This window comes from Canis lupus, chromosome 6 (assembly GCF_003254725.2).
Source record: "Canis lupus dingo isolate Sandy chromosome 6, ASM325472v2, whole genome shotgun sequence".
Taxonomy (NCBI): domain Eukaryota; kingdom Metazoa; phylum Chordata; class Mammalia; order Carnivora; family Canidae; genus Canis; species Canis lupus.
Window position 1 is genome coordinate 23,637,173 of NC_064248.1, and position 13,563 is coordinate 23,650,735.

The following is a 13,563-nucleotide window of genomic DNA, read 5'->3' on the forward strand; positions in this document are numbered from 1 at the left end:
GAGCAGGGGTGGCTATACTTCTATCAGACAAAATAGACTTTAAATATCTCATGAGAGAGAGAGAAAATTATTATATAATGATTATATCATATAACAAAAAATTAAAGTTACAGAAAGATATAACAATTATAAATATATGTGCCCAACATCAGAGCACCTGCCTACATATATAAAGCAAACCCTAGCAGAACTACAGGGAAGAATACATAACAATATTATATTACATGGAGATTCAATATCACATTTTCAATAATGGATAGAACATCTAGACAGATTATCAACAACAAAACAGCAGAACTGAACAATACTTGAGACAAAATGGACCTAATAAGTATTCCACCTAGCAGCAGAAAATATACATTCTTTTCAAGTGCACATAAAATATTCTCTAGGATATATCATGTTAGGTCACAAAGTTAAGTCATCATAAATTTAAGATTGAAATGATATTAAGTATCTTTTCAAATCACAATGGAAGGAAACTAAAAGCAAAAGAATGACAATTTAAAAACTCATAAATGTGGAAATTAAAGATCACATTCCTGAAAAACTAATGGTTTTAAGAAGGAAGAAAAAGGGAAATTAGAAAATATTTTGAGGAGCACCTGAGTGGCTCAGTCAGTTAAGCATCTGCCTTTGGCTCAGCTCGTGATCCCAGGGTCCTGGGATTGAGCCCCATGTGGGGCTCTCTGCTCAGCAGGAAGCCTGCTTCTCCCTCTCCCTCTGCTCCTTCCCCTATTTGTGCTTTCTCTCTCTCTCTGTCAAATAGATAAATAAAACATTAATTAAAAATCTTTGTGTATGGTGTAAGAGAATGGTCTAGTTTCATTCTGCACATGGCTGTCCAATTTTCCCAGCACCATTTATTGAAGAGATTGTCCTTTTTCCAGTGGATAGTCTTTCCTGTTTGTTGACTATTAGTTGACCAGAGAGTTGAGAGCCCATTTCTAGGTTCTCTATTCTGTTCACCATACACAAAGATAAATTCAAAATGGATGAAAGATCTAAATGTGAAACAAGAATCCATCAAAATCCTAGAGGAGAACACAGGCAACACCCTTTTTGAACTTGGCCACAGCAACTTCTTGCAAGATACATCTGTGAAGGCAAGGGAAACAAAAGCAAAAATTAACTATTGGGACTTAAGATAAAAAGCTTCTGCACAGCAAAAGAAACAGTCAACAAAACTAAAAGCCCACAGAATGGGAGAAGATATTTGCACATGACATATCAGACAAAGGGCTAGTATCCAAGACTTATAAAGAACTTATTAAACTCAACACCAAAGAAACAAACAATCCAATCATGAAATGGGCAAAAGACATGAAGAGAAATTTCACCAAAGAAGACATACACATGGCCAAGAAGCACATGAGAAAATGCTCCGCATCACTTGCCATCAGGGAAATACAAACCAAAACCACAATGAGATGCTACCTCACACGGGTGAGAATGGTGAAAATTAACAAGACAGGAAACAACAAATGTTGGAGAGGATGTGGAGAAAGGGGAACCCTCTTGCACTGTTGGTAGGAATGTGAACTGGTACAGCCGCTCTGGAAAACTGTGTGGAGGTTCCTCAAAGAGTTAGAAACAGAGCTACCCTTCGACCCAGCAATTGCACTGCTGGGGATTTACGCCAAAGATACAGATGCAGTGAAAGACTGAGACACCTGCACCCAATGTTTATAGCAGCAATGTCCACAATAGCCAAACTGTGGAAGGAGACTCAATGTCCATCGACAGAGGAATGGATAAAGAAGATGTGGTTTATGTATACAATGGAATATTCCCTCAGCCATTAGAAACAACAAATATCCACCATTTGCTTCGACGTGGATGGAACTGAAGGGTATTATGCTGAGTGAAGTAAGTCAATCGGAGGAGGACAATCATTATATGGTTTCACTCATACGAGGAATACAAAAAATAGCGAAAGGGATTATAAGGGAAAGGAAAGAAAATGAGTGGAAAAAGTCAGAGAGGGTGACAAAACATGAGACTCCTAACTCTGGGAAACGAACAAGGGGTAGTGGAAAGGAGGTGGGCGGGGGTAACTCGGTGACAGGCACTGAGGGGGGCACTTGATGGGATGGGCACTGGGTGTTATACTATATGTTGGCAAATCTAACTCCAATAAAAATATATATAAAAAATTTTTAAAAATATTTGAGACAAATGAAAATGAAAATGAGACTAGAAAAATAGAGATTAAAAAAGAAATAGGAAAAAAATCACTGAAAGTAAGTTTGGTTTTCAAAGACAAATATAATTGACAAACCTAAACTAGAATAAAAAAAGTGAGAAGAGTCAAAGTCAGAAAAGACATTACAACTGATGTCACAAAAATAAAAAAGTTCATAAGAAACTACTCTGAACAATTACATGCTAACAAATTGGATAAAATTGCATGTTTCTAGGAATTTACTCATTTCTTCTGGGTTATGAAATTTTCTAATATACAGTTGTTCACAGTATTTTCTTTAATTTTTTTTTTAAATTTTTATTTATTTGTGATAGTCACAGAGAGAGAGAGAATGAGGCAGAGACACAGGCAGAGGAGAAGCAGGCTCCATGCACCGGGAGCCCGACGTGGGATTCGATCCCGGGTCTCCAGGATCGCGCCCTGGGCCAAAGGCAGGCGCCAGACCGCTGCGCCACCCAGGGATCCCCACAGTATTTTCTTATGACCCCTTTGTTTCTGTGGCATAGGCTGTAACATTCCAGCTCTCATTTTTATTTTAATTATTTGAATTTTTTCAATTTTGTTGATATTTAAAAAAACCAACTCCTAAGTCTTATTTTTTCATTCTCTACTTTATCTTCACTGTAATCTTTATTATATTCTTCCTCCCACTATCTTTGGGTTTAGTTTGTTAGCCATTTTCTAGTTTCTTAAAGTATACCGTTAGGTTGTTAATATCAGAGTTTTCTTTTTTAATGTGAGTGTACACAATGATAGAATTCTATCTTTGCACTGCTTTTTAAAGTTTGTATGTTTTTTTAAAAAGTTGTTATTTATTTATTTATTCATGAGATACACACAGAGAGAGGCAGAGACATAGGCAAAGGGAGAAGCAAGCTCCTTGTGGGGAGCCTGATGCGAGACTTGATCTCGGGACCCTGGGATCATGCCCTGAGCTGAAGGCAATGCTCAACCATTGAGCCACCCAGGTGTCCCAAGATTTGTATGTTTCCATTTTAAATTTTCTCAAGATACTTTCTAATTTGTGATTCCTCCTTCGACACATTGGTTACTTAAGGGTGTGTTGTTTAATTTCCACATATTTGTGCATTTTCCAGTTTTCCTTCTCCTCTTGACTTCTAGTTTCATTCTATTGTAACTTGGAAAGGATACTTTCTATAATTTCATTCTTTTAAAACTTGTTAAGGTTTGTTTTTTGAACAAACGTGATCTATCCTGGAGGAGGTACCATGTCTTCTTCTTCTTCTTCTTTTTTTTAAAGATTTTATTTATTTATTCATGAGAGACACACACACACACAGAGAGGGAGGCAGAGACACAGGCAGAGGGAGAAGCAGGCTCCATGCAGGGAGCCTAATGTGGTACTCGATCCCGGGACTCCAGGATCACGCCCCAGGCTGAAGGCGGTGCTAAACTGCTGAGCCACCCAGGGATCCCCCTTTACCATGTCTTCTTAAGAATGCAAATTCTGCTGTTATTGAGTTTAGTACATGTCTGTCAGGTCCAATTGTTGTTAAAGATCTCTATTTCCTTAAAGAGTTTTTGTCAAGTTGTATCCATTATTCAAAGTGGAGTATTAAAGTCTCCTACTATTATTGTGCTACTGTCTATTTCTCTCTTTATTTATCCAATATTTGCTTCATTTTTTAAGAACTCTGATATTTGGTAATAAACATTTATACTTTTATATTTGCTTGTTGAGTTGATATCTTTTTTCCCCTTTGCAATAGTGTTTGATTTGGTAAGTCATTTAGGCTCTCTTCGCTTTTCTTCACGCTTTTAAAAAAGATTTATTTATTTGATAGAGAGAGAGTGTGCACACAAGGGGAGGTGCAGAGGGAGAATCAGACTGACTCCCCACTGAGCCGGGAGCCTGATGTGGGGCTCAGTCCCAGGACCCTGTGATCATGACCTGAGCTGAAGGCAGACACTTAACTGAGCCACCCAGGTGCACTGGCTTTTCTTCATTCTTTTTTCTTTTCACTCTTATAACTTGATAATTGCAAATAACCTATCTTCAAGTTTGCTAATTCATTTTCCTGTCTGATCAGCTCTGCTGTTGAAACCCTCTAATAAAATTTTTCAAGTTAGTTATTATATTTTTCATATTCAGAATTTGTTTAGGTTTTTAAAAAATTACTTGTACCTCTGTTAGTATTTTTTTTCTGTTACTATGTTAATGATTCATCATTTTCCTTTTTTTTTGTTTTATATGCATTCCCTTTTAAATCACTGAACATCTTAAAATGACTTTTTGTCAGGTAATTCAGAGATTTGTTTTTCTTAAGGGCCACATTCTGGGGCTTTATTTTGTTCTTTTGATTAGGGCAGGCTTCTTTGTTTCTTTGGTTGTTTTTTTTTTTTTTTTTTTTTTTGTATGCCTTGTTATGTTTTGTTGAGATTTGGGCATTTAAAAAAACAGACATCTCTCATAGTCTTTATGGACTAGCTTCATGCATGGGAAGTCCTTCACCAAAAACATTTTGAGATGAGTCTTTGGGGGTCGTGCAGATTCTCTCATTCTATTATATATGGCTGCTTTACACTACCCTAATTTCCTCAGGCAGCTTGGAGATCATGTTTCTTTTGTAGTTTCTCTGCCTGTATCCTTGGCACCTGAATGGGGAACTGCAGATTTCCTGCTGCTTTAAAATACTCTAAGATGCTACAGCATTTGCCTCTGTGCTTTTTTTAATAAATTAATTTTGTATTGATGTTCAATTTACCAACATACAGAAGAACACCCAGTGCTCATCCCATCAAGTGTCCCCCTCAGTGCCCATCACCCATTCACCCCCACCCCGCGCCCTCCTCCCATTCCACCACCCCTAGTTCGTTTCCCAGAGTTAGGAGTCTTTATGTTCTGTCTCCCTTACTGATATTTCCCACACATTTCTTCTCCCTTCCCTTATATTCCCTTTCACTATTATTTATATTCCCCAAATGAATGAGAACATATAATGTTTGTCCTTCTCCGATTGACTTACTTCACTCAGCATAATACCCTCCAGTTCCATCCATGTTGAAGCAAATGGTGGGTATTTGTCATTTCTAATTGCTGAGTAATATTCCATTGTATACATAAACTACATCTTCTTTATCCATTCATCTTTTGATGGACACCGAGGTTCCTTCCACAGTTTGGCTATTGTGGACATTGCTGCTATAAACATCGGGGTGCAGGAGTCCGGCGTTTCATTGCATCTGAATCTTTGGGGTAAATCCCCAGCAGTGCAATTGCTGGGTCGTAGGGCAGGTCTATTTTTAACTCTTTGAGGAACCTCCACACAGTTTTCCAGAGTGGCTGCACCAGTTCACATTCCCACCAACAGTGTAAGAGGGTTCCCTTTTCTCTGCATCCTCTCCAACATTTGTGGTTTCCTGCCTTGTTAATTTTCCCCATTCTCACTGGTGTGAGGTGGTATCTCATTGTGGTTTTGATTTGTATTTCCCTGATGGCAAGTGATGCAGAGCATTTTCTCATGTGCATGTTGGCCATGTCTATGTCTTCCTCTGTGAGATTTCTCTTCATGTCTTTTGCCCATTTCATGATTGGATTGTTTGTTTCTTTGGTGTTGAGTTTAAGAAGTGCTTTATAGATCTTGGAAACTAGCCCTTTATCTGATACGTCATTTGCAAGTATCTTCTCCCATTCTGTAGGTTGTCTTTTAGTTTTGTTGACTGTATCCTTTGCTGTGCAAAAGCTTCTTATCTTGATGAAGTCCCAATAGTTAATTTTTGCTTTTGTTTCTTTTGCCTTCATGGATGTATCTTGCAAGAAATTACTGTGGCCAATTTCAAAAAGGGTGTTGCCTGTGTTCTCCTCTAGGATTTTGATGGAATCTTGTCTCACATTTAGACCTTTCATCCATTTTGAGTTTACCTTTGTGTATGGTGAAAGAGAGTGGTCTAGTTTCATTCGTCTGCATGTGGATGTCCAATTTTCCCAGCACCATTTATTGAAGAGACTGTCTTTCTTCCAATGGATAGTCTTTCCTCCTTTATCGAATATTAGTTGACCATAAAGTTCAGGGTCCACTTCTGGGTTCTCTATTCTGTTCCATTGATCTATGTGTCTGTTTTTGTGCCAGTACCACACTGTCTTGATGACCACAGCTTTATAGTACAACCTGAAATCTGGCATTGTGATGCTCCCAGATATGGTTTTCTTTTTTAAAATTCCCCTGGCTATTCGGGGTCTTTTCTGATTCCACACAAATCTTAAAATAATTTGTTCTAACTCTCTGAAGAAAGTCCATGGTATTTTGATAGGGATTGCATTAAACGTATAAATTGCCCTGGGTAACATTGACATTTTCACAATATTAATTCTGCCAATCCAAGAGCATGGAATATTTTTCCATCTCTTTGTGTCTTCCTCAATTTCTTTCAGAAGTGTTCTATAGTTTTTAGGGTATAGATCCTTTACCTCTTTGGTTAGGTTTATTCCTAGGTATCTTATGCTTTTGGGTGCAATTGTAAATGGGATTGACTCCTTAATTTCTCTTTCTTCAGCCTCATTGTTAGTGTATAGAAATGCCATTGATTTCTGGGCATTGATTTTGTATCCTGCCACACTACCAAATTGCTGTATGAGTTCTAGCAATCTTGGGGCGGAGGCTTTTGGGTTTTCTATGAGGAGTATCATGTCATCGGCGAAGAGGGAGAGTTTGACTTCTTCTTTGCCTATTTGAATGCCTTTAATGTCTTTTTGTTGCCTGATTGCTGAGGCTAGGACTTCCAATACTATGTTGAATAGCAGTGGTGAGAGTGGACATCCCTGTCTTGTTCCTGATCTTAGGGGAAAGGCTCCCAGTGCTTCCCCACTGAGAATGATATTTGCTGTGGGCTTTTTGTAGATGGCTTTTAAGATGTCGAGGAAAGTTCCCTCTATCCCTACACTCTGAAGAGTTTTGATCAGGAATGGATGCTGTATTTTGTCAAATGCTTTCTCTGCACCTAATGAGAAGATCATATGGTTCTTGATTTTTCTCTTGCTGATATGATGAATCACATTGATTGTTTTACGAGTGTTGAACCAGCCTTGTGTCCCAGGAATAAATCCTACTTGGTCATGGTGAATAATTTTCTTAATGTGCTGTTGGATCCTATTGGCTAGTATCTTGAAAATTTTTGCATCCATGTTCATCAGGGATATTGGTCTGTAATTCTCCTTTTTGGTGGGGTCTTTGTCTGGTTTTGGAATAAAGGTGATGCTGGCCTCATAGAACGAATTTGGAAGTACTCCATCTCTTTCTATCTTTCCAAACAGCTTTAGTAGAATAGGTATGATTTCTTCTTTAAACGTTTGATAGAATTCCCCTGGGAAGCCATCTGGCACTGGACTCTTGTATCTTGGGAGGTTTTTGATGACTGCTTCAATTTCCTCCCTGGTTATTGGCCTGTTCAGGTTTTCTATTTCTTCCTGTTCCAGTTTTGGTAGTTTGTGGCTTTCCAGGAATGCATGCATTTCTTCTAGATTGCCTAATTTATTGGTGTATAGCTGTTCATAATATGTTTTTAAAATTGTTTGTATTACCTTGGAGTTGGTAGTGATCTCACCTTTCTCATTCATGATTTTATTAATTTGAGTCTTCTCTCTCTTCTTTTTAATAAGGTTGCCTAATGGTTTATCTATCTTATTAATTCTTTCAAGGAACAAACTCCTGGTTCTGTTGATCTGTTCCACAGTTCTTCTGGTCTCGATTTCGTTGACTTCTGCTCGAATTTTAATTAACTCTCTTCTTCTGCTGGGTGTAGGGTCCATCTGCTGTTTTTTCTCTAGCTCCTTTAGGTGCAAGGTTAGCTTTTGTATTTGAGTTCTTTCCAGTTTTTGAATGGATGCTTGTATTGCGATGTATTTCCCCCTTAGGACTGCTTTTGCTGCATCCCAAAGATTTTGTATGGTTGTATCTTCATTCTCATTAGTTTCCATGAATCTTTTTAATTCTTCCTTAATTTCCTGGTTGACCCTTTCATCTTTTAGCAGGATTGTCCTTAACCTCCACGTGTTTGAGGTCCTTCCAAACTTCTTGTTGTGATTTAGTTCTAATTTCAAGGTATTATGGTCTGAGCATATGCAGGGGACGATCCCAATCTTTTGGTATCGGTGCAAACCAGATTTGTGACCCAGCATGTGGTCTATTCTGGAGAAAGTTCCATGTGCACTTGAGAAGAATGTGTATTCAGTTGAGTTTGGATGTAAAGTTCTGTAGATATCTGTGAAATCCATCTGGTCCAGTGTATCATTTAAAGCTCTTGTTTCTTTGGAGATGTGCTTAGAAGACCTATCGAGGGTAGAAAGAGCTAGATTGAAGTCACCAAGTATAAGTGTATTATTATCTAAGTATTTCTTCACTTTGGTTATTAATTGGTTTAAATATTTGGCAGCTCCCACATTCGGGGCATATATATTGAGGATTGTTAAGTCCTCTTGTTGGATAGATCCTTTAAGTATGAGATAGTGTCCCTCTTCATCTCTCACTACAGTCTTCGGGGTAAATTTTAGTTTATCTGATATAAGGATGGCTACCCCTGCTTTCTTTTGAGGACCATTTGAATGGTAAATGGTTCTCCAACCTTTTATTTTCAGGCTGTAGGTGTCCTTCTGTCTAAAATGAGTCTCTTGTAGACAGCAAATAGATGGGTCCTGCTTTTTTATCCAGTCTGAAACCCTGAGCCTTTTGATGGGGTCATTAAGCCCGTTCACGTTCAGAGTTACTCTTGAAATATATGAGTTTAGTGTCATCATGATATGTATTCAGGCCTTGTTTTTGTGGATTGTTCCACTGGACTTCTTAAAGGGGAATTTAAGAATCCCCCTTACAATTTCTTGCAGAGCTGGTTTGGAGGTCACATATTCTTTCAGTTCCTGCCTGTCTTGGAAGCTCTTTATCTCTCCTTCCATTTTGAATGAGAGCCTTGCTGGATAAAGTATTCTTGGTTGCATGTTCTTCTCATTTAGGACCCTGAATATATCCTGCCAGCCCTTTCTGGCCTGCCAGGTCTCTGTGGAGAGGTCTGCTGTTACCCTAATACTCCTCCCCATAAAAGTCAGGGATTTCTTGTCTCTTGCTGCTTTAAGGATCTTCTCTTTATCTTTGGAATTTGCAAGCTTTATGCTTTTTTCTAGAGCCACCAGTAGCTGTATACTAGTGCTTCTGAATTGGCTTTCTGACATTGAATTGTAATCCAGATTTTGTAACTCTGTGGGAGAGAGGACTGTTTCTGATTCTTTCTTTTGAGGTGAGGTTTTCCTTCTAGTCATTTTGCTCAGTGCAGAGTGGCCAAAAACAAGTTGTATTGGGAAAAGGAGAAAAAAAGAGAGAAAGAAGGAAAGAAAAGAGAAAAAGAAAAAAGAGAAAAGGAAGAAAAATAGGAAAAAAGAAGAAAAAGAAAGAAAAAGAAAGAAAGGGGAAAAAAGCGTGGGGGAAGCAATCAGAAATCGAATAGAAAAAAAAAAATACGGGGGAGTGTCTCCTGATTCTGTGTACTTTAAGTCCCTTGACTTCCCCTGGAACTTGTCCGTCTAGCTGGTCTTCTGGGGGAGGGACCTGTCGTGCTGATTTTTCAGGTGTTAGCACTTGGTGGAGCTGCTCTGCCCCCTGCCTGGTGCAGGGATCAGTGGGGGTTGTTTACCCCGTGAGGCCCCCGGAGGAACAACCCCAGTGGCTGTGGCAGCTCTGGAAACCTGGATTCAGCTCCTGCAGTAACTCCGGAGCTATCTGTCTGCAGGGGCCTGGAGGCTCCGGGGCAGGGCCGCTGATCTGCTCAGCTCCTGGCAGGAGTGTCCTTGCCTCTCCCGGGAGGAGGCCGGATCTTGGGCTGTGTCCCGGTGCCCTGTACACCCGGTCTGCGCTGTTGGATTCGGGCTCCCGGCCGCGCAGCCGCCTCTTCGCGGAGCTGCCGCCTGAGCCCATCCGAGCTGCTCCTGGGTCTAGCCGTGTGCGCTGCAGCCCTTTAGGGAGCTCGGCGCACTCTCCCCTGGACGCAGGTGTCTGTTAGTGTCCCAGGGAGCCTGAGGGCATCCCCGCCCTCCTGGGTCCTGCTCCAACTCCCTGCGAGCCCCTTTCCGCCCGGGAAGGTTGGTGCAGCTCCTGCTTTTCCGGGACAGGGCTCTCCTGTCCTGCGGACACTCGCCCCGGCATCAGCCCGGCTCCTCACGGGGCCCCTCCCCCTTGGATGCCTTTTGTTTCTTTATTTCTTTTTCCCCATCTTCCTACCTTGATAGAAGTGTGAACTCTCCTCACTGTAGCATTCCAGCTCTTCTCTCTTTAAATCTCAGGCTGAATTCGTAGATTTTCAGGATGATTTGAAGGTTATCTAGGTAATTTGGTGGGGACAGGTGATTTGGGGACCCTTCTGCCATCTTGCCCCTCCTCCTGCCTCGGTTTTTCTAGGACTTCCAACCTGGCGTCTATACCATGTTGCCACTTCCATTAGTGCTCCATTAGACAAGACAGAAACCAGTCCTTTGGGCAGCCCCTAGACAAGCCAGAGCATTGCATATAAGTTCTAGTCTTTCCTTTCTGTCCCACGGGAGGAGCTTGGAATTGGGACATTTCCTCCTGATTGTGCCATGCCATGTTTGGGGAAGGGTTGGGGTGAGAAAATGCCATAAACTTCCTACCCTTTTTGGTATTGGCCATGCATTCATTTGCAAGCTGCAACATCCAAAATGACTTTTGGAGTTTTTAAATAAGTATTTTTGTCTGTATATTGTTGCTAACTTAGTGTCTCAGTGGGGATGAAGGCCTGAAGCTTCCAAGTCCACCATATTGCTGAATGTCACTCTTACGTCCTGTTTCTAAGTTGCCTCTATCTTCCTTTAGTCTTATTTAATTGCTGTAGGTCTTTGTGTATTTCCAGAGTTCTGGCAAAATTAGTTCTGACATTTTGTGCTTGTCCTTGTCTATGAAGGGACCAGAACTTGGAACTACAACCTCTGACAATTTGCTCCCAATGGTTGTTTCTGATCTCCATCTTGGTGTATGAATAGGATTTCAATAGGTGGAGAGGTAGTCCAGGCACTCCCATTGAGAGAAAGAGCACATGCAGATGGAAAAGTGCATTGTATGTGTTCTCAGATAACACGCAGAAGATGGGGTGTGTTCCAAGATAATTTATGTAAAGCATATCAACTATACATAATCCATATATTATCATGAACTTAATAACTCAAATCATAATCTTGTGATACTACCTAGGTAGTCATATTGCTTAGAAGGCTTTTAACTGAGACTTAAGACAAAATCAGTTCAAATAGATAAAACAGCAGATAATGTGGGTAGTATCTACCTTCCTGAGCTAGTTTGGGCATTATTTCAGTTTCAAAGGAGAAGCTATTATATCACAACTACTAAGCTCAGCTCTGCTCCAGCCTTGAGAACTTATGCTAACCTCACACACAACTAGGGATTCACTATCCTAATTGTCCCTAGTATTCCTTGTCCATTCTTCATTTCTGGTGAATGCAGTGTGTCTAATATATAAACCTACATAAAATATTCTTCCATGGCTTCTCATTGCAGTCAGCATAAATTCTAATCTTCATAGGATGGTTTCCCCCAAACCTTTCATGATTTGACCTTTTGAAGATTCCTCTAGTTTTATCTTTTGCTATTATTCAAATTCCACCTCTGATCTAGTCAGTTCCCTGCTTTCAAGTCTCCTAGTCTTTGCTTATAATCCATTCGCAGGCCTTCATACATCCTATTTGTCTCAGATTTGATGACACGGTCCTTTTTCTCACCCTCAAAATAGGTTATGTGCCATTCTCTTAGTTGAATAGCACCCCACACATAACATCTCCTTTCCGACTTATGATGTTAAGTTTCAAGTTTCTTTTCTATATCTCCACCAGTATACAAAATTGAGTGTAACAATGCTGTAATCACCACTGTATTACCAATTCCTATGAAAAAATTATATAAATATTTTTACTGAATAAATGAATGTATTACATTACTAAGAGCACTCTGGTTGTAAATAGTTAAAGTGTAATAAAAATTGCCACACTGAAACGACAATACACACAATATCACAAGGTGCTGATTGGTTTGAAGTATTAGAAGGAAGCTGACTTCTGCTGTAAACAGCTGAATACATACCTGTGAGAAGAGACAAGATTGTGGTTTTTCCTGCCCCATTTTGCCCTAGAAGAATAGTGATTTGCCCCTTAAATAAATTCAAGGACATGTTGTTTACTACTACTTTGTCACCAAATTCCTGTGAGATAAAAGAAAGAATAACTTGGTATCTATCACCATCATTTATGAAAGACAAAACATTCATATACTCTATCCTTAGAAGAAACAACATTATAAAACAGGTGAAGGTAGGAGGTACAGGTTTCCAGTTATCCAATAACAAGTCATGGGGATGAAAGGTACAGCACAGAGAATATGGTCAATGGTACTGTAATAGCACTGTAGGGTGACAGATAGTAGCTATGCTTGTGGTGGGCACAGTACAACATACAGACTTGTTGAATCACTATGTTGTCCACCTGAAACTAATGTAATGCTATGTGTAAATGATATGTCAACAAAAAAAATTTAAAAAAAGGAGAAACATACTATGTAACTTGTGAAAAAAGATAATGTGAATGAGGAGCAAAATTTGTAGGTGCACTGAGTTTGTACATTAGGCAAAATAGGTGTGAAGACACAGTGGGATCCATATTTGGTAAGGAAAACAGAGACCTCTCTACATTCTATGTATGAAGAGTATAATATAGTAATTATGGGGTTATTTAATTGTGGTAAGAGCTAGAAAATCTCATAAAAGTTGTAATCAATGATCAGAATAATTGATGCTATGATTTTAGCTAGAAGTTTGGTGATTCACAATAACAGGCCTGGTAATTCTTGAGATTCTAAGGAGGAGTTGGAAAAATCAAATATGGCCCATTATATGTTTTTGTATGGCCAATGAACTAAGAATGGTTTTTTATACTCTTCAAGGCTTATTAAAAAAGAAAAAGAATATGAGATAGACACTGTATGTGGCCCATGGAGCCTAAAATATTTATCCAATCTTTTATAGGACATATAAGACAATGCTTCTAAAAGGTTTCTTTTCTTGAATACTCCTACTGCTTCATTCTGAAATTAGAAAGCCCTTGGTTCCCAAGAACTCACCTAGATAAATCTAAAATCTGCTTATGTGTCTGTCTGTAAGTGCCTCCTATTGGCAAATCCTAACTAGAAACCAAATAGAGGAGGGAATTTGAGGGAATATAGTTAATGGGTTTTCTTTTGCAATGCAGGAGAAATCATAGAAAAGTTGGTAGTAATGTTGCCAAACTGACAAGAGAAAATACAGAATAGTACATCTACAAACTATCCCTAGGCATG

At 39.4% G+C, this 13,563-nt stretch overlaps 1 protein-coding gene across 10 annotated transcripts in view; it reads right to left on the minus strand.

The window, feature by feature from the left end:
• Positions 1-13,563, minus strand: part of LOC112640266 (phospholipid-transporting ATPase ABCA3-like) — a 198,259-nt gene that overhangs the window by 117,185 nt on the left and 67,511 nt on the right. For all 10 annotated transcript variants that reach the window (XR_007411256.1, XR_007411255.1, XM_049111311.1 and 7 more), the window contains one exon: positions 12,316-12,433. Coding sequence is in view for 8 of the 10 variants with exons in the window: in XM_049111311.1 (XP_048967268.1) it covers positions 12,316-12,433 (118 nt within the window). In the remaining 2 variants the exon portion in view is untranslated. The remainder of the gene's footprint in view (positions 1-12,315; positions 12,434-13,563) is intronic.